Genomic DNA, 27,199 nt, shown 5'->3' with positions numbered 1-27,199 from the left:
ACTGCTGCCAGCTCCTCTGTGGCCGACAGATCATCAAGTGTCAAAAGGTCTGCACATCCAACTTCCTTTAAATCTTGACAATAAGAGCCTTAAAATGATCTGTAGCCTCTGTCCTCTACAAGGAATGTTCCAGTGTTCACAAAAAACATTTCAGCACACTGCCCAAATATATTCTTACACATTGTAAAATTAGTAAAAGTCATCTAGGAATCATTTTATGTTTAATCTTTATCTTGTTGCAGTCTCCTACCCCGAGCAAGCACACAGGTGACAATGGAAAGAAAGAAAAAACCATGCTCAGAATCAAGAATCTGTATTCTATGAACACACTTCCTTAGAAGCATATAGGGTGCATATACTCATTAAGGTCTGATAAGATTTGTATCCGAGTCCGATATCAGTCCCTTGTGAACAACACGGATTACCGTCTTGTTGCATGAATTAATCTTTCACCCCTTGCTGAATGATACACTCATGCCTGCAGAAAATACTGTGCAATAATTTTAAGCCTTCATTTACAGAACTGCACAATCAGACATTACCAGTGCAAAAAGGCATTGCCAGGAGTGTAAATGTAACATGTAACAGACCACAAACTGGTGTTCGCAGTCCAGGAGAGGTCGGAGGAGATGTGAATCAGAGCCAGCATGTCAGGGAGCACAGTGTTGAATGCTGAGCTGAAGTCCATGAAGAGCATCCTTACATAGGTGTTGGGATGCTGCAGATGAGTCAGAGCTGAGTGCAGTGCTAAAGAGACAGCATCCTCTGTGGACGCTGAAGGCTCTGTGTAAACTGAAGGCTGTCCAGGCCAGCAGGGATGGCGTCCTCAATGTTACAGGAGAACCCTCTCAAAGCACTTCATGATGATGGGAGTCAGAGTAACAGAATGTTAGTCATTGCACAATGATTGATGACTTCAGGCAAGGAGAGAGCAAGGAGAAGTTAAAGATGTCTAGAAAGACCCCTGCAAGTTGCTCTGCACATGATTTTAGCGTCTGACCCGACACCATGTCTGGACATGAAGCCTTATTGATACTGACCTTTTTTTTAAGGAGGTTGTCACTTGGTGCAGCTGCAGGTTGAGGGGCTACCAGCCAAACATTGCATGGCTTGTGAAAGAAAGGACAGTAAAGCAATACAGACAAACACAAACTGGCTAGACCTGGTGTACTTTCTATGGAATAGAGATGTCGGAAAATACAGGCTAATGACATTATTACATCTACAAACATGAATAGTAGAGCAATTAAAGACAGCAGCAGAGACCACAGCAAACATCAACAAATATGCACTTAGTCTTATTGGCAATCCAAGAGTTGTAGGCAGTGATGGCCATTTATGGCAGCTTTCTTGTAAATTATCTCCAGAAGAGATGTGACAGGCTGAACAAATGTTTTTGTGACAAGTCTGGCCTCATAGGGGGTTCTGTGACATGCAGAATCAAAAATAGAGGGTGTAGGCCTTTTTGTGAAGCCTTGTTTTGATAGAAGCATAATGATTCTGTCAATTATTTGTGTAAATGTATTTATTTTAGAAAAATATAAACTATACAGTTGTGTTTATAGAGCACCAGTCTTGTATAGATCAATCAATAGCAACATTTCTGGGTTGTATGAAAAACAAAATAATTCAATAGAAAATTTCTATCAGATTTTGGTGACTTTGGTAAATTCTTATACATTTATATTGTATTTAATCACAAAAAGCTTTTAGTAATGTTCTATAAAAGGAAATTGATGCACTTAAGTTAGATATGTTTTGCATATATGAGAAATTCAAGTCAATGACTGTCCGCTGACATACTCTCTACCTGTCTCTGATTTGGACTATAAAGAAAAAGAAACTTAGGCTGTAAAATTGAAAATCAATTATTTAATGATCTATCTATGTAATAGGGTTCTTATTCAGTTATTTATGCATGGCAGCACATAGATTAAGGAGCTTTCTGGTAATTCTTTATAGAAACATAATACAATACACAGCATATTATATTTGTTCCTGTATTTAATGAGATTAAAATCACCAAATACATAAAATATACACAAAAGATGATTTTTTTTGTTGACTATCCCCTTTGTGAGTGGAGAAAAGTGCTACTCACACAAATCTTTTCAAAACTACATGTCGGTCTTGACTTGGTTCAAATGTATTATGTATTTAATTATCTTTATTGTACTTTGAAGATATTATAATGAATAATGATATTAGTACAGCAGCAAAGACAGAAACTGGCTGCTGTAGAATATATAAAGTACACCCAAAAACAGTCATATCTATGTGCGACGCAGTTGATCTATAAAGAATTGGTGTGGTCTGCAGATATTCTTTTCTTATAGGGTAAAATCAAACACACACACACACACACATATGTATACTGGTCCTTGTTTAAGATACAACGTAAGGACCGTGCCATGACTTCCATAGACTTCCATTAATTTGCAAGCCTTTCTATGGCCTAACCCCAACCTTTACCAGTACATAAAGTCATCTATCCATCCATCCATCCATTTTCTGGCCCGCTTAATCCCTCATGGGGTCGCAGGGGTTGCTGGTGCCTATCTCCAGTGTTCACTGGGCGAGTCATGCTGCTCTTTTACCATGCTATAATAGAGAGCATCATTATGTACGGCATTTCTGCCTGGTTTGGTAACCTGTCTGTCCAAATGAAGGCCAAACTTACTTGCCTTACTCAAAGAGCTATGAAGTTGATGAGAGTCAAGCAGCACCCCTCACTTCACACCATATCTTCAATGAAACAATAACCAGAAAGGCCCAGAAAATCATCTCAGACACCACTCATATATTTATTCAGTATCGGTTTCTTCCTTTAGGTCGACATCTTAGTCCCTGCCTGTAGACTGAGCCACTATAAGAACTCATTTGTTCTGCTTTCCATTAAAGCAATAAACAGCATCAAACAGTGAAATTGTGGAAGTAGGCAATGGTATCCAAAATTTTAAATTAAACTGACATGCTTCTTTTATGTATTAATTGTACTTATAACGGATTCTTTATAGAAGGGTCTTTATACACAATTTTTTAATTATGAATGTAATGTGACATGCTTCTTTTATGTATTTATTTTTCTTACAATGGAATTTTTATAGTAGTGTTTTTATGTGTAAATGTAGTGTGACAGCCATAATTTGGATTATGTAGCAGCCAGTCTATACCCATTACAAATTTCCTTTGGGACAATAAAGTTCTACCTTTAGTACTTCTACCTAGTCTTAAAGGAGGGCTAGTTGTCCTGACTTGTTTCACTCTATAGGATAGAGGGGAGGGCTGGGATCTTAGAAGAGGGTTGGTTCTAGAGGAGGGTCCTGATTTGATAGTGTTTTTTTCACACAGAGAATTTTGACCCAACAACGTGAGCTTCTAAAGAGGTTGGGAATACAGGTCCCTATTTCATCCATTTTCCTACACCATGCATGAAAAGATAAGGCCAATGTGGTTCTGAATATTCCGCTGACTGTTTGAAAGCTTCCAAAACAAACAGATCTAGGAATGAAAAATGCTCATTCCCCCCTCTGCCTGCACTGAGAAACCATCGCCCACTTGTAGTAGCTCTTATTTCCCATATTGCGGCAAAGAGAATCTCTTGGGTATCAATTTTCCGATTGCATGGAAAGTACTCTTGTCTGAGATACGCTGTAGATTGAGCGTAAGGGGACGTTTTAACACCTTTGTTGATGTGGGGGGACTTGTAAGTCAGAATTGCCCAATCAGTATACGTCAAGTTGAACGTATCTGATGAAGTAAAGCTAGAGCTCACCTGAATCATACTTAAATAGGTAACCCCATTCACCAAACATCCCGTAAGATTTTAAAGACCACTCTTTATGTTTCACTTCGGGTGAAGCCATCTGCACCCACCATAGATAAAATGCGGATTTCAGGGGGGTGTCAGTTGCATAGATCGAATCCTGGAAAATGGAGATTGGGGTCTGTCATAGATGTCCCGCTTGAAAGTATTGGTTGATTGTTTGAGGTTCTTGAAGCTGCTGTTTTTCTCATTGAAAACATCCTCAACATTTTCCATTTCTCCGTTGTTGGATAATAGCGATCTCGCACAATACATCCGTGTTATCGAAGACGGCTGAGCCTAGTTCATCATCTATAACTATCGCAGATGATCTAGTAACTGCTTCTCCAATTTGTGGTGAGTCTTCATTTTTTGGAAAAAGAATGTTTTACTTAACACAATTTTTTCAACCCTATTTAAGCCTGAAACTCCACCCACAAGGTTAGGAGGTAGCATAATTAGGAGGTGGTCTCAACACGCCTGTTAGCATCTGGTCATCATTATGGAGGTCGCATTGTGCGGATTTGTTAGATGGCTAAAGGCTAGTTTTGTGCTAAACATAAGGATGCCATTAATTATCTTGACATGGCTGCTAGGCTCACACATCTGGTCATCATTTAGGCAGTCATAAGTCATTAGATGGTTAAAAAAGCCTGCATTGTGCTAAACATAAGGAATCTATTAATTATCTTGATATGGCTGCAAAGCTCACAGATCTATTCATCATAAAGGTGGTTGTAGGTCTCAGGTCATTAGACAGTTAAAGCCGGTAATGTGGTAAACATAAGGGGTTCATTGTCTCAAAATGACCTCTAGCATCTGGTCAACATTTAGACAATCATAGGTCAATACCATGATAAATACCATGTCATAAACTTGGTAATCATAAATCTTAGGTCATAGGTCGCAAGTCCTAAATAAAGGTCTTACGTCACCTGGTCAAATGTCATGGGTCATAAATCTTGTGATTTTGACATCATACTTCTTCTGGTCTTCCCTTGTATCTTCAAGACAATGGTCAGAAGCTTTTCAAGAACTGCCTTGTAAGTAATAAAAAACTATTGTCACTATGATTCACGTAAAAGATCACTTTAGCAAGTGTCTGCAATTGTACTCTATGTTCTTTGAAAAAGACACTGAACCAGTGGAGGAGCTACCATAGAGTCTCTACTAAGTTACGGCATGACCAGCTGGTTTGGTAATTTGACAGTAAAAACAAAGACCCAGATCTTAAACTTAGTAAAGATAGCAAGTAAAATAATGGGAATGGCTCCTCCTCTGTCTCCACAGGAACTTTTTGAGCTGTCCATCCTCAGACAGGCAGACAGGATTTTATCCGACTCCTCTCATGTGCTCCACTCTGAATTTGTGCTACTGAACTCTTGAAGAAGGTACAGGACCCCCTTATGCAAATATAAGAGATATAAACATAAATTCATCCCATCGTCTCTAAAACGTGTTAATGCGCGCATGGTTTGGAATGAGAAGATTAACAGGGGAAGGGCAAGGACACATAGGTAGCCTTATCTATGGTCTCTTATGATCTACAGCATCGAACTGGTGTAATGGATGCTTGGGTTGCTTTCAGAGAAACCTGAATTGACAAGGTTACAAAAAAGGAAAACAAACCCGTGGTAGATGTTCAGTCAAGTTTATTTATTAAAATTATTTATCATACAAATAAAACAACTTTTTATTTTCACCATCACAAATATGCCTAAAAGCACTACAACGATGGCCATATAGACAGAATCGCTACATGGTTGTTACATTAGCAGCTATCAATTCAGCTCTGTAGCATAGATGATCACCATGAACCTAGACATTTGTACTTGTAGATTCAAGCTACTTTTCATACATTTTCCCCAGATGACCTCAAACTATGTGCTAAGATAACAGCATGACAGATATTTGAGAGCAACATAAAGCTTACATGTATCAGCGAAGTTGTAAAACGCCTGGACAACGGACCTTTAAGCTAGAGCTAATGGTTATTAGCTTCACGGACAGCCCATTAATAGGGTTCTATCTTGGTCTAGGCTCTTCTTGCGAGCTGCACCATGCAACACTCTGGTGCGTGAATGCGTACTGAAACAGCGAAAGAACATACAAACGTACTCTGTCTTTGTTGTCTATTAGTTAATATTTCATTTTTTTTTACTTTATTAATTTTCAATAGCACATTCTTTACAGCATTCAGGTTTTATACAATGCTGTTCACTTTGATATACAAACCCCCACATAATACAGAAAATAAAATCATACACACATACAAAAACGAACAGGCAAACATACACAAAAAGTATATAATCATAAAGTAAAATACAAAAATATATTCACTTTACAGCTAACTACAACAACATAGCAGTGATTTGGTTGTTTAAATTAATTTCTAAGTGGTACAGGAGCAGCATATAGTTTTCACAAGCCTAGAGCGCCCTCTTGTGGCTATTGACAGTCATGTTTACTACTTGGTTCATGTTGGTCAGTATGATTTACCATTTAGAATTGATATACAAGTTACACCTGACTGTAAGTCGCAGGATCGGCCAAACTATGAGAAGAAGTGTGACTTATAGTCCAAAAAATACAGTATAACTAAATATTTATATTACTTTGTATGTGTCCAACCTTTCTGAACATTTCAATTCATTTAATTTCTATTGTCTCAATACATACAAAAAGGAAATTTCATCTCAAGATTCTTATTTGAGATATTTTGAAAAGAATGCTCTTTCAGCACAAAACAATTATCTACAAGGTCAAAATGAAGAAAAAGGTCACCTTGGGGTGGAGTACTGCCAACATTTCTCCAACAACCATAAAAATAACTGATTTTTGGCTGGAGTTTATTCCTGACAGATATGGTTTCACAAAAAAATACATTATGAGCATGTTGCTGAGAGTTTGATGCATTGATGGAAAATATAACCACTACAGCTTCTACCAATAATAATACCAATAACTTTAATGTTGTTAATTGTTTTATGTCTCAAGACTGGCATCATATTTCTTAAATGTCTGGTGTGTTTGACAACCTGGCAAAGTTGTGCAAACTGATTAAGCAAATCAAGATAAAATCAAAATATTAAAGTCCAACAAACTGACATGAACCTTTTTTGTCTTATTGCTCAATGCTATCTAGTGTCATAATTATCATTAGTTGCAGTTCTCATGACCATTTATATGTTTCTGCAGAGCTCCATGATGTGACAATGCTTCACAGGAAACACCATATACAGATGGTTTCTCTCCTGAATGAATTTTAATGTGACGTTCAAGATCACACTTATGTTCAAATCTGGTTTGACAGAAATCACAACCAAATGGCCTCTTCTCAGAGTGAAGTGTCATGTGTTGTTCCAACAATATTGCCTTTACAAAACTAATTCCACACTCACTACAGCTATATTATGTGGTGTGAACAGCCATGTGTCTTTTCAGTCTTGCAGAGTTGAAAAATCCTTCACCACAATCACGACAGATAAATGGTTTTTCCCCTGTGTGAAAACGCATGTGACACTGTAGACTCTGTTTACGTGAAAATCCTTTACTACAAACATTACAAACAAACGGTCTCTCGCCTGAGTGAACATGCATGTGACTCTTTAGATGACCTTGTCGTGAAAATCCTTGACTGCAAACACTACAAATAAACGGTCTCTCGCCCGTGTGTACATGCATGTGATATTTCAGTCTTTGTTTTTGTGAAAATCCTTTACTACAAACACTACAAATAAATGGTTTTTCGCCCGTGTGAACGTACATGTGATATTTCAGTCTCTGTTTTTGTGAAAACCCTTTACTACAAACACTACAAATAAATGGTTTCTCACCTGTGTGAATGTGCATGTGAGTTTTCAGCTTATGTTTTTGTGAAAATCCTTTATTGCAAACATTACAAATAAACGGGGTCTCGCCTGTGTGAACACGCATATGACGCTTTAGATTTTCTTTTAGTGAAAACCCTTTATCACAAACACTACAAATAAATGGTTTCTCACCTGTGTGAATGAGCATGTGAGTTTTTAGTCTCTGTTTTTGAGAAAATCCTTTATTGCAAACATTACAAATAAACGGTGTCTCGCCTGTGTGAACATGCATGTGACGCTGCAGGCTTTCTTTTAGTGAAAATTCTTGACTACAAACACTACAAAAGAACGTTTTGTTGTCAGCGTGAATGCGCATGTGACTCTTTAGTTGACCTTTTCGTAAAAACCCTTGACTGCAAACACTACAAATAAATGGTTTCTCACCCGTGTGAATGTGCATGTGAGTTTTCAGGCTCTGTTTTTGTGTAAATTCTTTACTGCAAACATTACAAATGAATGGTGTCTCACCTGTGTGAACACGCATGTGACGCTTTAGATCCCCTTTTCGTGAAAAACCTTTACTGCAAACACTACAAACAAACGGTTTCTCACCCGTGTGAATATGCATGTGACTCTTTAGATCCCCTTTTCGTGAAAATCCTTTACCACAAACACTACAAATAAATAGTTTCGCTCTTGTATGAACAAGCATGTGACTGTTTAGAATTTCCGGTCGTGAAAACCCTTTACTACAAAGGGAACAAATGAAGGGTTTTTCTCCTGTGTGAAAATGCATATGACTTTTTAGACTCTCTCTATGTAAAAACCTTTTACTACAAATACCACAAACAAATGGTTTCTCTCCGCTGTGCCACCACATGTGCTTCTTATGCATTTTCTTTGTCTTAAATCCTGTGCCACAAATATCACAGGAAAAATGGTTCTCTACTGAATGGAGTTTCATGTGAACTTTAAGATTTGTCTTTGCATGAAACCTTTTACAGCAAACATCACAGGCAAATGGTTTCTCTCCAGTGTGGACTCTCATATGTGTCTGAAGGTAACTCTTTACTCTAAATCCTTTACCACAAAGATCACAGCTATATTTCACCTTTCCAGTGTGAACCATCATGTGTGATTTGACAGAATACTTCCGTTTAAATCTTTTGTCACAAACAGTGCAACCAAATGGTTTCTCTTCAGATTTTACTCCAATTTGAGATGTAACCTTGGAACATAGTTTAGATGTTTTACCTCTTTTTGGAACAATCATCTCAGTTTGATGAGAAAAACATATTGGATTTTGGTTCCTGTCAGGTTCTGGTCCTCCACAGTCCTCTCCATCAGGTTCAGTTTTCATATGTTCAGGTGAGCTGCTGGTTGGAGCTTCAGTCTCTCTGTTGTCTTCAGTTTTGAGGTGATGAAGCTCTGATAACTGAGGTTTCTCCTCACCCTCTGTCTTCACAGTAAGCTGTTCTTCCTCCAGACTGATCCGCTGTTCCTCTTCTTCCACCTTTATGTGGAGAGGTTCTGGGTCCTTCTGGTCCAAACTGGGTCTCCAGTCATGGGAAACCTCTTCTTTTATAACCAAAACCTGATGGACTGAATACATTGATACATTAATGACTGCTAGCAAACTATTTTAATGATAAAATAATTTAGATACAAAAATGTAAAATTTTTGCTTTTGCTTTATTTAATAAAAAATAGAAAGTGTTAATCAATCATTATATAAAAAGCTAAAAATAAGCATTACACTTTGTTAAGTGGCTAAAAATGTTCCTTGTCACAGACTAGATCAATACCAGTATAAACAAAAAAAAACAAAAAACATTACATTACAATGTGGATAAATACAGGGGTGAAAGTGAGCCAGTACAGTCCAGTACTGCGTACTGGTAAAAGAAACGGGCTGTACGCAGTACCAGTAAGGGGGAGAGCGGCTGCCAGCTACAAAGCCCTCATTCAGAACCAGTCACGGCTGCAGGTTGGATCAGAAAATAGATCTGCTAGCAAGATGCAGTCTAAAACACTGCTTAATCTGTTTAGAAATGTCTTTGTTATTCATTCCACATTGTTTCTAAACTATCCTACTGTGTTTTGGAGCCTCTATGCTCTTGCTTTGCTCCTCTTCCTCCCCTCAGAGCTAGGGGCTCTTATCAGAGAGAGACAACCTTTCAAAATGTGTACCACTATGTTTATTGTCCTCCTGCCCATAGCAGAATGTTCCAATTAAAATCAAAAGGAGAGTCAGTAGTTGTGTTTTATGTGAGTTTTTTTTTTCAATATTAACAACACTGAACCAGCGGTGCAGTGGGTTGCTGCTTTGCCCTGCACTTAAATTCAGATGAGCATACTCAATTTAGTCACATTTGATTGAGGTGCATATTTTTACGAGCCATTTTTAGGGAGCCCAGATCCCTCATTCTTCCTCTTGCCTCTTTAAAAAAAGAAAAAAAAACTGATTGAATCTGGGGTTATACATACATTAAAAAATTTGTTGTATTTCCTATAGGCTTCACCCTATAAGACTATTGCTAGTGGATTAAAGGCAAAGCAGAATGTAGTCTCTGCCTCTCTTCGTCCACTCGAACCAGAAACATCTGCCCAGAGAGCAACTTCACACCCAGCCTTCAGCATGCGGAATTACACACTTATACCCTGCACACTTGTGCCCAGGGAGGCTTAAGAGTGTGATTCCTCTGTAGTTAGAACACACCCTCTGGTCCCCCTTTTTAAATAGGGGGACCACCACCCCAGTCTGCCAATCCAGGGGAACTGCCCCCGATGTCCACACAATGCTGCAGAGCCGCGTTAACCAACACAGCCCCACAACATCCAGAGCCTTAAGGTACTCAGGGCGAATCTCATCCACCCCCGGGGCCTTGCCACCGAGGAGCTTTTTAACAACCTCGGCAACCTCAGCACCAGAGATGGGAGAACCCGACCCAGAGTCCTCAGGCTCTGCTTCCTCAATGGAAGACGTGTTGGTGGGATTAAGGAGGTCTTCAAAGTATTCCGCCCACCGAAACACAACGTCCCGAGTCGAGGTCAGCAGTACACCACCCCCACTGTAAACAGTGTTGGTACTGCACTGCTTCCCCCTCCTGAGACGCCGTATAGTGGACCAGAATCGCTTCGAAGCCGTACGGAAGTCTTTCTCCATGGCCTCTCCGAACTCTTCCCACGCCCGAGTTTTTGCCTCGGCGACCAGCCGAGCCGCCTGCCGCTTCGACTGCCGGTACACATCAGCTGCTTCCTGAGTCCCACAGGCCAAAAAAGCCCGGTAGGACTCCTTCTTCAGCTTGACAGCTTCCCTCACCACTGGTGTCCACCAGCGGGTTCGAGGGTTGCCGCCGCGACATGCACCGACAACCTTGCGGCCACAGCTCTGACTAGCCGCCTCAACAATAGAGGCGCGGAACATGGTCCATTCAGACTCAATGTCCCCCGCCTCCCTCGGGACGTGTTTAAAGTTCTCCCGGAGGTGGGAGTTAAAGCTCCGCCTCACAGGGGACTCCGCCAGACGTTCCCAGCAAACCCTCAAAGTACGTTTGGGCCTGCCCGGTCGGACCGGCTTCCTCCCCCGCCATCAGAGCCAACTCACCACCAGGTAGTGGTCGGTGGAGAGCTCCGCACCTCTCTTCACCCGAGTGTCCAAGACATACGGCCGTTGAAACGACAACAAAGTCGATCATTGAACTACGACCTAGGGTGTCAAGGTGCCAAGAACACATATGGACACCCTTATGCTTGAACATGGTGTTGGTGATGGACAATCCATGACGAGCACAGAAGTCCAACAACAAAACACCACTCGAGTTCAGATCAGGTGGGCCATTCCTCCCAACCACGCCCCTCCAGGTCCCACTGTCATTGCCCACGTGAGCGTTGAAGTATCCCCCGGAAAAACGAGGGAGTCCCCAGGAGGGGCACTCTCCAGTACCCCTTCCAAGGACTCCAAAAAGGGTGGGTAATCTGAACTGCTGTTTGGCGCATAAGCGCAAACAACAGTCAGAACCCGTCCCCCCACACGAATGTGGAGGGAGGCTACCCTCTCGTTAACCGGGGTAAACCCAGACGTACAGGCACCGAGATGGGGGGCAACAAGTATGCCCACCCCAGCTCGGCGCCTCTCACTGGGGGCAACTCCAGAGTGGAAGAATGGAAACTGGTTCCAGGGCCAGAGCGGTGCGTCGAGGTGAGCCTGACTATCTCTAGTCGGAAACCTCTCAACCTCGCGCACTAGCTCAGGCTCAGGCTCCTTCCCCACCAGAGAGGTGACATTCCACGTCCCAAGAGCCAGCTTCTGCAGCCAAGGATTGGAACGCTGTCATGATAACGCTGTCATGATAACAGGTGTAAAAGAAAGGTTTGTGTGGAGCAGAAGTGTTTTAATCATCGACCGCGTACAAGAGCTGTGGATACCAGACGCCCTACTTTCTTCACCCCCAGCCGAAGAACAAGATATCCCTCTGCCTGTGGTTAAAAGTTGTGAATTTGAAGAAACCACCGAAACAATGGTATGTTTGTTCTTTTAATTTCGTGGACAAAAGACCAATAGAAGACCATACGATGCCAGAAAAGTGTCCTGGGCTACGATGTTCCATTAAAATCTCCGTGGAGACTTCAAGAGGACAGCAAACACAGGTAAGCTAAGAAATGTTTACAGTGTTTACGTTTGTGTCGCTCACAATAAAACATATGCTTTCGAATTAAGACAGCCGTCTTTTAGCTTTGTTCTGTCTGTCAATTATTATCTGAATATTTTTCATCCCTGCTGGCAGGTTTTTGGGGTTTGGGTTCGTAAAGTTATACAATGAAAGATTTACAGCAAAATGTTTAGCCTGTCATATGACATAAAAGGCAGGGTTCATTATTCATATTTTTGTTATTCATAAATCTATAAATAAGTCACAGTTCCAAGTATAATATTTAAATAACACGCTTAATATTTAGCTCCAAAGTAAACGTCTAGTTTGTAAACTAAACATTTAATTTGGAGTTCAATATTTCATTTGAAAACTAAATGCTTGGTTTGCATCTTAATACATAGTTTACAATCTAAACAGTGAGCTGTGTAATTAAATATTTAGTTTGGAACGGTGACATTTACAAAAGTATAACATGGTGACTTTAAAAATTAAAACCCATTTTTTCCTCTTATAGAACCCAAACTATTGCTGTTATATCTTGACTGTGTAACCTTACAAATGGTATCCCAGGTACTAGCACAGGCTGTTTGTAAAAACTAGAAGGAATGTGTGATATGAATATTTGAATTAGTATGAGTAATGATGCAGGTGGTGCTCTATTAGCTTGGTGCTAACATAGTTTTAAGTAGCCTTGATATGTTTTATGCTGCTTGCTAAACTGATTGTGGTTTTGTGCGGTCTTGTGTTTGGCAGATGACCGCCACTGTGATGCAGAGGCTGACCGGACCGCTCCATAATCAGAGACACCCATGCAGAAAGATGCTGATACTACAGGCACCGAAGGATCACACCTAGAAGAGAAGAACAGTGCATGTGTACTCCTCTGGTACTCGTCTGGCATACCAGAGGAGTGTCTCTGACACATGGAAGAACGCGTAATGTATTTGCCGACCGCTCATATTTCAGATATATTACGTGCACCCCTCGCCATCCCAACAGGGATTGAATCCATTTGGAGAAAGGAGCAGAACTCTCCAAGCTGATTGGGTGAAGCAAAACCTAGTTCCCGCCTTCCGAAGGTTGGTGTTAGCCAATCACGGTATCAAATTAAAACATAAGCAGCAGCTGCTATGAGGAAGCACGAGAAGGTACGCTACTTGAGGCACTTCTTGCTGTTCTACTATCAAAGAAGAAAATGTGGATTCTTAACAGATGTGATGGCAGCTGCTATGTTTATGTTGGTTCAGCTGTGGGCTCACCCACTCTTGCTTTGATCGCAGCGGTATGTCCCTCCTTAAACAAAAATACTGCAACGTGATTAGCCCAAACCGTTCGGACACAAATGGCGGGAGCGGAACAAGATGGATTCTCATGTGTTTGTGAACGCACAAATACCGTGAGAATTCAGCTTCTATGCAAGGTTAAGAGAACACGGGCTAACTTCAATATTTATAGCTTTCTCACCTGAGAAGACATTACACCTCTAAACAAAAGAGCTGTGCAGTTGCAGCGGCAGATGCTTTTCATCTTCTCTCATGCACAACACCGGTGTCAATTCAACTTCTAGCCAGAGGGGGGGACACTTCTGCAAAAACTCTGGAACTTGTGCTATGCTCCTTAATTAAATGCTTCTTTTTTGCTTAAATTGATACTTGTGTAACCTTTGTTATCATTGTGTCATTTTTATCATGTAAATAGAAGAAGAAAAAGTAATATCAGCTTCAAAAATCAGCCCAAAATAATTTGTTACCACATATTGTATACGGTTTGCATGATGTCAAAATAATCTGTATTGGCCTTAAAAAATACCTGTATGGGTCGATCTCTCGTCAAAATTACAAGGAATAAAAGCTTGAAATAATTTATTATTTGTGTTTCTTTGTAAGAAACTTTGTAAAATAACTTTAATTTTTTAAAATGAATGGCAAAATTATTGCACTTTTAGGAAACATTCAATTTTTTTTAGATGTTCTAGTAGTAGATATTGCAAAGAAAAACTATAAATGTTACAGACTTTACTGACAACTAAACATATTTTACTGAGAAAAACTAAAATCAAATAAAATATGTTTTGTGCACATCTGTTATTATTTTTTTCTCTGGTCCGTTTCACATTCTTGCCTCCAGTTTTAAACCGAGCAATGAGAACAAAGCTTCATTTTTGTTTTGGACTTGGACCTGTTATAAATTTCTGTTGTTACATTATGTGAAAGGTGCTGTGATGGATTGTTGACCTTTCCAGGCTTCACTCTACCTCTGCTGCAGTGACTGCTTTCTGGATTAATGTAAACAAATTAAGATGTTTTTAGATCGTTGGAACCCAGCATGAAGACCTGAGCTCATTAAGGGAGGAAAAAGCTAACAAGGCTAGAGTCAGTAAATACTAAAATGAACACGTTGTGGTGAAGAAACTTTCCCTTAAGCTGCTGTTCTAGTCACTGGCCTCTGATCACTGGTCTGACATCTTGGTGCTCGGTTTCAGCTACTGTCAATTAGGTTTTCTATGCTTGGCAGTTATGTGTTTCTCTATGGTCTGTTTAATGTTTTAGCTTCCTGCTTTTAAACCGAATAATCAGACTGAAGCCTCATGACTATTTTAAAACTGGACTAGTTAGAAACTATTTCTGCTGTTAGATTATGTATGCAGACTTTTGCTGGACTGCTGATCTCAGCGTACTTTGGCTCTGCTGCAATGATTGCTGGGATATTTACACATATTTTTATTACTTTGATATTTCCCAGCTACAGTAGATCTTTACTAACCAACAGCCAGAGTTTAACAAACAAATGTGTGTCACTTACCCAGATCTTTGTCGTCTTGTTTCTGCTCCAGTTCTGATGAGGATGCTGTATGTATGGGAGGCACCAAACTGAGTCCTCCAGGGTCCTCTGCTTCAACCTTCATCATCTCAGACATCCTCTGTACACCTGGGATTCTCCTTTTTCACGATCTTTGTTTGCAACCCTCTCCTGTTCTAGTAAATCAGGTCATATAACCTGTACCTTCTGTTTTTCTTCTGCCTGAATCGGGAATCAGAAATAAATCAACATCTAATCATATAAGGAGAGCTAATAGGAAATGTAAACAGCAGCAGAGCTGCAGTGATGCTGCAGAGCAGAGAGTCTGATACCTTGGTCAGCAGCTCTGTGTCCTCTCTGAAAGTGTCCCCAGTCTCTCGGTCCTCAGCTGGACAACACGGTTAGAGGAGGTGTCCACAGAGGATGGAGTCTGTCCCGCACAGTCTGATCAACTCGCAGTCTGGACTGACTCGTAGCTCATGGACTTTTAAAGCGTTATCATAAAAAAAAAAACATTGATTCTCTGCTGTTAGCAGCTTTAGCTCCACGGACGCTAATAGTCCAGATTAGTAATGAAGGCGGATTACATTATTTGCATCAAAAAGGGTCTAGAAATAATCAGGGGATCAAACCAGACCTATAAAAGTGACATTCTCGCGCAGACTGTCGATAATTTAACGTTTTGCAGGAGGCGTCTGGCTATATACACCTCGCTTAGAGAGGAGCTCCGCAAGAAGCGGAAGTGACACACCGGAAGTACATGTGAAATGACAATAAATGACATACTTGTTTAGAAAGTAAAACATATATTTGGAAAAACACATTTGTTTTTATTTTCGTTATTTGATTCCCCATAACTTTGCCTGTGGTATTTACACTAGCCTCAGCAGGGAGCTTTAGCTGTAAAATCACTATAGCAGGAGATGTTCAATAACAAAACACAATGTAGACAAAGAGACTTATTTAAAAAATAAAAATAATCATTCACACCTGAGACCTAAGCAGCTGAACTATAAATTTAAAGAGAACTGTGTCCGAGCATATTTATAGTAGCCTACAGTACAATTACAGCTGACAATCTGGATTCACAAAATCTCAAATAGATTTTTTTATTCATAATGCAGATATCAAGGCTCAATGAACTAGATTTCATTCTTTAAGACACATTCAACACCATGCAATGTCTGAATAAAGCCTGCTAATGTCATGGTGCCTGGAGGACACTGTTAATACTTATAATCTTAAATGGGTCAAAAATTTAACTTTTATTGTTTTCTGTTTCAATGCCTGAAAGCTGTTGCTCTGAAGATTATCCAGAATCCCTTTTAAAATTTGTAACACACACACACACACACATACACACATATATATATATGTATATATACATACATATATACATATATATATATGTATATATACATACATATATATATACACATATATATACATATATATATACACATATATATACATATATATATATACACATATATATACATATATACATATATATACATATATATATATATATATATACATATATATATATATATATATACATATATATATATATATATATATATATATATATATATATATATATATATATATATATATATATATATATAAAACATATAACAATAATTACTAATAACTAGAATGTTTCAAGATTGCCACACGTTTTAACAATATAATATTTACAAAAATAGAAATGGCTTTTAGCCCGACTCGTACCTGCAATCAAAACAAAGGATGGAACAAAAGTGTTGTGTGGGAAAATCTGAACTTCAGGTAAGCAGTGATAAACTGCAGTCTACCAGGTAAGATAAAAATCTAGTTTTGGTATAGTTTATTTTTTATGTGTTTGCTAGTTATTAACACAGTAGTTACATTAAGGCCGTTTAACAATTTAGTTTCTATGATCTTATACTAGTGATAGTGATCTTAGTGCTTGAATAACTTGCCTTTATTAGTTAGTTAAATATTTCAGCGCTTACTAATCGATATAAGGGCACTATGCAGTACTTTTTACAGCAGAAACAGCTAAAACTCAACAGAACAAAAATGTATGTGTAAAACCAAATCTTTAGGCTATTATTCATCATTAACCCTCTACAATAGCAGATATACTTTATCCATTTAAGATTTGCCAGGCGATGTAATGCTGCTCATTAACATAAAAGTTGCATTTAGTTTAAAGAAACTAATGCTTTTGTCTTTTATACACAAATATCCTCTTTATTCTGGACAAATTGTCTTTTTATCTTATTCCTTTTTCCCGAAGATTCATCAGCAAACTCTTGTGGATATTCATTGCCTCTGTGATTGTTTCACCGTTCAATTTAAACTACTTTTTGGTGAAATACTCATTAGGCCCTTCGCTAATTTCTCAGCCTTTAGGTGGTAACTCTGACATGACATGAGTGTGGGTTCACCCTACTTAAACAGCTAAATAGGTTGCATTTGTTACATTATTTTCTTTCACCTGGTTTATGTTTGTTTTTATTGAACAGGCCGTTAGATTACCGATTATCAGCAGCTTTTTGTCACCATGTTATCTGGAAACTCCTGAAAACCTCAAAAAATTGTCTTAATCCTGTTATACCAGGTTGCACCAGTATCTCTAGTGGAGCACTATGTGACTAAGGAGACAGAAGAATGCATGTTAATGGGTCCTAATGGAGAAGACACTAGGTCATCATCATCAACATCAACTTTATTTATAAAGTACTTTACCACCAACTACAACTGACACAAAGTGCTGAACATTAAAAACAATAAAATGATACCAAGGGATAAAATGGAATAACCAATCACACAATAATAAATTAAAACACATGCTACAAAACACAATAAAAAAGCAAATACAGATAAAAATCATAGCAGTAAAAATTAACTAAAATCAAATCTCAGTTGGTTTGAAGGCCAGTAAGTAAAAGTATTTAAACACATTTTTTAAATGTATAATGAGGGTGGCCTGTCGTATGTGCATGGGTAGACCGTCCCATAGCTTTGGGGCCCCGATGGAGAAGGCCCATGTCTACTCTAAGGTTCAGCTTTGAGCTGGGAACCACAAGGAGTAACTGGTCAGCAGACCTAAAAGACCGATTGGGGATGTAGCGGTGGAAAAGCTCAACCAAGTAGGGCGGGGCCAAATTATGTAGGACTTTAAAAACGGACAAAAATATTTTAAAATTAACTCTAAAATACACTGGGAGCCAATGAAGAGAAGCCAGGACCGGAGTCATATGCTCCTTTTTATCTATTCCTGTTAAAATACGTGCTGCAGCATTTTGCACCAGCTGCAGACGAACAAGTGATGACTGGCTGTTTCTGACATCAAGGGAATTACAGTAATCCAACGCCGATAAAATAAAATTGTGGATTACTGTTTCCAACTTTCTTTGAAAGGATAGCTTTTGTTGTGCATTTATTTTTCTTAAACGATAAAAACTAGACTTCAATGTGGTCTTTATTTGACTGTCAAGTTTAAAATCATTGTCTGTCTTAAAACTAAGATTTGTTACTGTGGCCCTAACAAACTTTGCCTGGGAGTCAAGATTAACCGGAGGGCTCTGACATCTTCCACTAGGACCATAAGAAAAAGGTAGAATAAATATGAAAACGAGGTATTTTGTACGTATAAACTGAGCCAAGTCAGTGATTCTCAAATGTTTTCTGTGGCGACCCCTTTTGATATAGGACCCGCCATCCCAACAAAATGGGTCAAAAATGTAATTCATTGTTTCCTGTTTTAATGCATTTAAAGCTGCCGTTCTGAAGTAGACCCATAATCCCTTTTTACATTAATAGCATAACAATGGTTACTAACAACTAGAATGTTTCAACATTGGCACACTTTTTAAACTATATAATATTAACAACAATATAAATCGCTTTTTAGCCCGACTTGTACCTGCAGTCAAAATTTAACTTACTATGAACTTCATATGCTAAACATAATTTTAAGCCAATAATACCTCAATTACATTAAGTTTTGTCCTTTTTCAGGAGTTTATCAATAGTATTCATCATACTGACCACAGGTACAGACCAAACAGCAGGGGGTGCTGTTGTCACATTTAGAATTATTTAGATGGCCTGTATTTTAAATCAGAACCCTAGGGGACGTGCTACGCTATTTGAGAAGCACTGCTCTAAGAAAGTACTGTATAGAATACATGATTCAACTATTTTCCAGAGTAATCTATAGTGTGATCATCTGAGCAAGTCCATGAAGTGTCATTCTTTCTTACTTTTCTCTGTCTCCTTTCATTTCTTAAAGGTTTCCATTACGTTTAGGCCAGGTCAGTTTGACACATTCGAAGTAACTTGATCCTGACAAGTGTTTAGTTGCACGTCGATCGGACTATCACTCAGTATAAACCACCCCTCTCATTCAGATTCTAATTTCATTCCTATTGGGCTTAATCTGGTCACAATATTGAATATTTACATGGTTTTATTTCAATTGGCCCTTTATTCTGATTACTTCTGTCCATGTAAACACAGCTATTATGAGCATGTTGCTGAGAGTTTGATGCATTGATGGAAAATATAGCTACTATAGCTTCAACCAATAATAATAATACAAATAACTAATGTAGAAGTCAGACTGTTAATTATTTTATGTCTCAAGACTGGCATCATATTTCTTAAATGTCTGGTGTGTTCGACAACCTTGCAAAGTTATGCAGACTGAAATCTACACAAAAATCAAGATGAATTCTTGACATGAATCATTTTTGTTATATCACTCAACAATAGTGTACTGTCATAATTATCATTAGCTGCAGTCCTTATGACCATTTATGTTTATGCAGAACTCCATGATGTGACAATGCACAACAGGAAACACCACATACAGATGGTTTCTCTTCTGAATAAATTTTCATGTGACATTAAACATTACACTTGTGTTTGAATCTGTTTTAACAAATAACAAAACCAAATGGCCTCCCCTCAGAGTGAAGTCTCATGTGTCACTCCAACTATATTGCCTTTACAAAACATTTTCCACACTCATTACAGCTAAATTGTGCGGATTGAAGAGCCATATGTCTATTCAGTCTTCCCGATTTGAAAAATCCTTCACCAAAAACACAACAGATAAATGGTTTTCCCCCTTGTGTGAAAACGTACAAAAACCCTTGACTTCAAACACTATAAATAAACAGTTTCTCAACCATGTGAATGTACATATAAGTTTACAGCTTGTTTTAGTGAAAATCCTATGGTGAAATCTTTACAAATATATGGTGTCTCGCCTGTGTAAACATACATGGAATGCTTAAGATTTTCTTTTAATGAAAATCCTTTACTGCAAAAACTACAAATGAACGTTTTCTCACCTGTGTGGATGTGCATGTGGCACAACAGATCCCCTTTAGTGAAAATTCTTTACTGCAAACACTACAAATTGAAGTTTTTTTTTACCGTGAATGTGCATGTGAGTTTTCAGATAAGGTTTTCATGGAAATCCTTTACTGCAAACATTACAAATAAACGTCGTCTCACCTGTGTGAACACGCATGTGACGCTTCAGATCCCATTTTCGTGAAAATCCTTTACTGCAAACACTACAAATAAATGGTTTCTCACCCGAGTGAATGTGCACTTGAGTTTTCAGCTCATGTTTTCTTGAAAATCCTTTACTGCAAATATTACAAATAAATGGTGTCTCACCTGTGTGAACATGCATGTGACGCTTCAGATCCCATTTTCGTGAGAATCCTTTACTACAAACAGTACAAATAAAAGGTTTCTTGTCCGTGTGAATGTACATGTGACTTTTTAGATCCCAATTTCGAGAAAATTCTTTACTGCAAACACTACATATAAATAGTTTTGATCTTGTATGAACAAGCATATGACTGGTTAGAATTTTCAGCCGTGAAAATGCTTTACTGCAAACATTACAAATAAACGGTCTCTCACCTTTGTGAACACGCATGTGACGCTTTAGATCCACTTTTCGGGAAAATTCTTGACTGCAAACACTACAAACAAACAGTTTCTTGCCTCTGTGAACACTCATGTGACTCTTTAGATCCCCTTTTCGTGAAAATTCATTACTACAAATACTACAAATAAACGGTTTCTCACCCATGTGAATGTACATGTGACACTTTAGATCCCCTTTTCGTGAAAATCCTTGACTGCAAACATTACAAATAATCGATGTCTCGCCTGTGTGAATGCGCATGTGACGCTTCAGATCCCTTTTTCGGGGAAATCCTTGACTGCAAACACTACAAATAAATGGTTTCTCACCAGTGTGAACACACATATGACTCTTTAGATCCACTTTTCGTGAATATCCTTTACTGCAAACACTACAAATAAATTGCTTTTCTCTTGCGTGAACATGCATGTGACTCTTTAGAATTTCCGGTCGAGAAAAACCTTTGCTACAAAGAGAACAAATAAATGGTTTTTCTCCTGTGTGAAATTGCATATGAATTTTTAGACTTTTTTTGTGTAAAAACCTTTTACTACAAATACCACAAACAAATGGTTTCTCTCCATTGTGCTTCCACGTGTGTTTCTTAAGCCTTTCCTTTGTCTTAAATCCTGTGCCACAAATATCACAGGAAAAAGGATTTTCAACTGAATGGAGTTTCATGTGAATTTTAAGATTTGTCTTTGCATGAAACCTTTTACAGCAAACATCACAGGCAAATGGTTTCTCTCCAGTGTGGACTCTCATATGTGTCTGAAGGTAACCCTTTTGTCTAAATGCTTTACCACAAAGATCACAGCTATGTTTTACCTTTCCAGTGTGAACCATCATGTGTAACTCAAGGGAATAAATGCGTTTAAATCTTTTGTCACAAACAGTGCAACCAAATGGTTTCTCTTCAGATTTTACCCCAATCTGGGATGTAATTGTGGAACACAGTTGAGATGTTTTACCTCCTTTTTGAACAATCAACTCGGTTTGATGAGATAAACATACTGGATCTATGTTCCTTTCTGGTTCTGGTCCTCCACAGTCCTCACCATCAGGTCCAATTTTCATATGTTCAGTTGAGCTGCTGGTTGGGGCTTCAGTCTCTCTGTTGTCTTCAGTTTTGAGGTGATGAAGCTCTGATAGTTGAGGATTCTCTTCATCCTCAATCTTCACAATAAGCTGCTCTTCCTCTTTACTAATCCACTGTGCCTCTTCTTCTACCTTTATGTGGGGGAGTTCTGGGTCCTCTCGGTCCAAGCTGGGTCTCCATTCATGGGGAACCTCTTCTTTTATTACCAAAACCTGATGGACTGGAGACATTAAAACATTAATAACTGCATAAAAACAATTTCAATGATTAAATAATTTAGATATGTTTGCATCCCTTTACTTAAAGGAAAAGTCCGGTCAGCAAAGAAGAATCAATGGATCATTATCTATACCTAAAACTAATACGTTTGCGGTGATTTAATGAATGTAGCGTTAATCAGTAAGAAAAAATTTAAATATTAATTTTCATCACGATCACTGAGTCTGGGAGTGGCCATTAATGACCAAATATGGTAACACCTCACTCCTAACGTCTTCTGGAAGCGACGTCACGGTGGTGTAAGCCGAGGGCCATTCTCCGCGCATTACAAGCAAATTCAATAGGACCTATTATACAAATCTGTGATCAACAGCAATTATTTTGGATTTCGAGAGGACTTCACCATTGAAATTCGCGAGAGCTATTATTAAAACAACAATGCCCACGTGCATGGTAGTTGGATGTTGCAATACATCCGGTAAAAGTGAAAAAAACATTAGTTATTTCACCTTTCCGAGTCATGATCCACCACGAGTTTGTTGTTGGATTGCCAACTTGAAGACGGAGGATTTGCCATCACACGTAATATGTAGCCAACATTTCGAAGAAGAATGTTTTCAAGATGACATGAGAGCGAGAATTTTCGGTAGGTTTTTCTTTTGCATAATGTAGAATTTGCAATTGATTGATAGGCTGACCAACTGTTTTGTAAACAAAATATCACGGCCGGTGTCGTGCCGCACCATGACGTCACAAACTGGGAGGTGGCAGTACTGTTCTTTGACGAACATGGATGCCTCCAGTACAGCACATTCAAATGAAAATTACCCTTAATTAAAAAAAAAAATTCATTTATTGAACAGTATGTAATAATTTTATATTTAAAGTACTTTCAGAAGTTTGAATTCTGAATATGACCGGACTTTTCCTTTAAAACATAAAACAATAGGCTACAATAAATACTCAATTACAGTATTGATTGAGAATCATATTTAGATTTTGCTTTATTTACATAAAAAAGAGAAAGTGTTAATTGACCACCACACAAGAAAGCTAAAAAATAAATATTTTACTTGACCAAGTAGCATTTTTTTAAATTTATTTGCCACAGTCTAAATCAATACCAGTGCAAACAGAAAACATGACATAGTGGATAAGTATAAAGTAAAATATCAAAAACATACAACACAGCTATAGGTTTGATTCCTGCCAAGTTTCACCCAAATTCATAACTCCATTCATGTGACCACAACATTCCTCTCCATTGTAGGGACGATCAGTTCCAGGTGAATTTACATGTGAATCTAAGCTCTAATGAGGCCTCGCCAGCAGGTCTATACATCTTGGAACTCCACACTACTCCATGAAAAGCTTTTCATCTTCTCCCATGCACAATACTAGTGTAATTTCAACTTCTATCCAGAGGGGAGACACTTCTGCAAAATCTCTGGATCTTGTCCTATGCTGCTTAATTAGATGTTTATTTTTTGTTTAAATTGACACTTGTATAACATTTGTTATCAGTGTCATTTTTATCATGTAAACAGAAAAAGAGAAAGTAATATTGGCTTCAAGAAACATTGGCTTCAATCTCTAGACAAAATTAAAAGCTTGAAATATTTTATTATTTCTGTAATTAAACTGTATAAAATAACCTTTTCACTTTCTGAAATGAATGGCAAAAATGTTGCACTTTTACACAACATTCACATTTTTTGAGACGTTTTAGTAGAAGATATTGCTAAGAAAAACTATAAATGTCACAGACTTTACTGTCAACTAAAAATATTTTACTAAGAACAAGTAAAATAAAAAATTCTCTGGTCTGTTTCACAATTTCGCCTCCTGTTTTAAACCGAACAGTGAGAACGAAGCTTCATTTTTGTTGTGGACTTGGACCTGTTAGAAATAAATTCTGCAGCTGGATTATGTGAGAGGTCCTGTGATGGATGGCTGATCTGTCCCAGCTGTACTCTATATGTGCTGCAATGACTGCTTTCTGGATTAATGTAAAGATATTAAGGAAAAACAATCTACATGGCATTAACATCTGCTTTCAGATCATTGGAACCTAGTACGAAGACCTGAGTTCATTAAGGGAAGAAAAATACAAAGGCTAGAGCCAGTAAAAACCAAAATGAACATGTGGTCGTGAAAAAAACTATCTCTTACTCACTTAACTCTGATCATTGGTCTGACATGTCAGTGCTTGGTCTCAGCTACTGTCAATCAGGTTTTTTTTATGCTTGACTGTTATTAATTTTTCTGTAGCCTGTTCAATGTTCTAGATTTCTGCTTTTAAACTGGATACCCAGATTTAAGATTCATGATTTGCTTTGAAACAGAACTGGTTAGAAGTCACTTCTGCTTTTGGAATATGTATACAGACTGTTGATGGACGGCTGACCTGTCAAGAGCATACTTTGGATCTGCTGCAATGACTGCTGGGATAAGTACACAATTTCAACTTTCATATTTCTCCTACTTCAGCAAATCTTTAATAATAAACAGCCAGAGTTTATTTTATCAATTATACACAAACTAATGTGTGTCACTTACTGGGAGCTTTTTTCTCTTGTTTCTGCTCCAGTTTTGATGTGGATGCTGCAGGTATGGGATACACCAAACTGAGTCCTCCAGGATCCTCTGCTTCAACCTTCATTATCTCAGACATCCTCTGTATTCCTGGGATTCTGCTTTTTACAAGATTGTTTCCAACCTTCACACATTCTAGTAGATCAGGGTTTCAGCATACCTCTCAACTTTTGACGACTGTTGACATTGAGATTGTTGTCGGGGGGGGGGGGCTGTGGGTGCTGTTGGTCGATTGAAGACGGTCCAACGGGGGGGGGGGGGGGGGGGGGGAGCGATTCAAGACGGTCACTATTTTAGACGGACTTTGCTTTCATGTTACAGTTTGTAATAACACATGACGACTTACCATTTAATTCGCACACAACACGGACCGTACAAGTGTTTCACTTAGGATGAGGGAAACTTGTTTGCGCGGCGGCGGTCCTTGCAGCTGTGTTACCTCTACTACTGGACGTGCGGAAACCATTGTACCGCAAATTGGTTCCGCCATGACGCGAAGCGTCCGTACGCGTGCGTTTCAAGAGTGAGATTTTCATTGTAAGATTGAGATTTTCAAAGTAATGCGTGTGAGGGTGTGCAATTGATGAAATGCGTGTGTCACACGGTCAATGCGTGAGAGTTGAGAGCTATGGTTTCAGTCATATAACCTGTATCTTCTTTTTTGCTGCATCCTGAAAGTGGAATCATACACAAATCAACATCTGTTCAGATAAAGAGTATTAACAGAAAATGTAAACAGATGCAGTGATGATACCTTGGTCAGCAGCTCTGTGTCCTCTCTGGAACTGTCCCCAGTCTCTCGGTCCTCAGCTGGACAACAAGGTTGGAGGAGGTGTCCACGGAGGATGGAGTCTGTCCCGCACAGTCTGATCAACCCGGAGTCTGGAATTGCCTCGTAGCTCTAAACCATGAACTTTTAAAGCTTCGACGTAAAAAAAAAAAAAAAAAAAAAAAAAAAAACACTGATTCTCTACTGTTAGCAGCTTTAGCTCCACGGAGGCTAATAATCCAGTTTTAATGAAGGCTAATTACTTTTTTTTTTGCAGCAAAAGGGTCTAGAAATAATTAGACGTTCAAATCAGACTTACAAAAGTGACATCCTCACACACACTGTCGATTATGCTAAAAAATACTTTTTTAGAGGTTACATTTTGTAAGACGCGTCTTGCTACATTCATCTTGTTTAGCGGAGCTACGCGAGAAGCGGAAGTGATACACCGGAAGTACATCAATTTTGGAGCAGAAACGTCTTCAAGAGAGTTTACAAAGATTATTAGTTTAATCGGCAAACAGCAGACCTCTACTGTACTTATAAACACCCGAACTATTTACAAGACTTTCAAAGAACAAAGACGATTAAAACCAAGACATACAACTATACATTTATTTTTCCTGCTACAGCGCCCCCTAAGGCTTCGGAGCCAGACGACGCTGAAGGGAAACGGCTGACGACTATAACTTCCAACACGCTTATCCATTATATTGTGGGATTGCGAGGGGTGCTGGTGCCTATCTCCAGCTGTCTAAATATATTGGACTAAAATCTATTTTGTGCCTTTCTCAAAGAACCTATATGTACAAAAGATATAATTTCATAAAACATCAACATGTGTATAATCGAATCCAGAACTTGGTTTTCTATACCCCGCATTTGCTGTAAAAACTGGAGAGGATTTTCTATATTTTTACTTTGTAGTTGGGTCTGAAAAATCACTAAATATGGCAAGAAATTCGCTGTTTAAGGTACATATTTAAATACAGTTTAGTCTCTCAATATGGCTATGGCTGTACAAAACAGAACCCAACTATACTCCAGATGGCCCTTTGTCTTTAAACTTTAAAAGATGATCCCTTGCATTAACCACTAACAGCTGAACGGGAGCCCATCTCTGGCCAACTGATTCCACAGCAGTCAGCAGTCAGTACATGACCACCGGTCTGCTCTGGGATATTTACACAATATCTGCCCAGAGCAAGCCGTGCCGGTAGGTATATATGTGTCTCCTGTAAATTAAATTGTGAATGAGTATGGTTTGGATTTAAATGTATGTTTTCTATTGGTTTTAAGAACACTCAACAAGATCTAATACTTTTTCCACATACACAATATCACCATTTCCCTCAAATATTGTTCACAAACAGGTCTAAATCTGTCATAGTGAGAACTTCTCCTTTGCTGAGATAATCCATACCACCTCACAGGTGTGCCATATCAAGATGCTGATTTGACACCATGATTAGTGCGCAGGTGTTCCTTAGACTGCCCACAAT

The 27,199-nt window shown here is 38.6% G+C and overlaps 2 protein-coding genes across 4 annotated transcripts in view; both read right to left on the bottom strand.

The window, feature by feature from the left end:
• LOC110366528 (gastrula zinc finger protein XlCGF57.1-like) overlaps positions 1-27,199 on the bottom strand; it is a 103,751-nt gene that overhangs the window by 70,357 nt on the left and 6,195 nt on the right. Inside the window, exons 1-4 of one of the 3 annotated variants that reach the window (XM_036142245.1) lie at positions 25,683-26,296; positions 25,567-25,599; positions 24,893-25,083; positions 20,379-22,334 (exon numbers count right to left, since the gene is read on the bottom strand). The exons of 1 other annotated variant lie outside the window; for it this stretch is intronic. In XM_036142245.1, coding sequence (XP_035998138.1) covers positions 20,542-22,334; positions 24,893-25,007 — 1,908 coding nt within the window. In that variant the 5' untranslated portion in view covers positions 25,008-25,083; positions 25,567-25,599; positions 25,683-26,296 and the 3' untranslated portion in view covers positions 20,379-20,541. Of the gene's footprint in view, positions 1-20,378; positions 22,335-24,892; positions 25,084-25,566; positions 25,600-25,682; positions 26,297-27,199 lie in introns of those variants that run through there. One more of the 3 variants, XM_036142252.1, reaches the window with a different exon arrangement.
• LOC118556030 (gastrula zinc finger protein XlCGF58.1-like) lies at positions 5,447-15,766 on the bottom strand. Its single transcript, XM_021308106.2, has 3 exons — positions 15,404-15,766; positions 15,075-15,293; positions 5,447-9,219 (listed from the first exon to the last, which is right to left on the bottom strand). Exons 2-3 carry the CDS (start codon positions 15,187-15,189, stop codon positions 7,217-7,219), a joined length of 2,118 nt encoding a protein of 705 aa, XP_021163781.2. The 5' UTR covers positions 15,190-15,293; positions 15,404-15,766; the 3' UTR covers positions 5,447-7,216.

The sequence above is a fragment of the Fundulus heteroclitus genome, chromosome 10 (assembly GCF_011125445.2).
Source record: "Fundulus heteroclitus isolate FHET01 chromosome 10, MU-UCD_Fhet_4.1, whole genome shotgun sequence".
Classification (NCBI taxonomy): domain Eukaryota; kingdom Metazoa; phylum Chordata; class Actinopteri; order Cyprinodontiformes; family Fundulidae; genus Fundulus; species Fundulus heteroclitus.
This window is presented reverse-complemented; position numbering and strand designations above follow the sequence as displayed.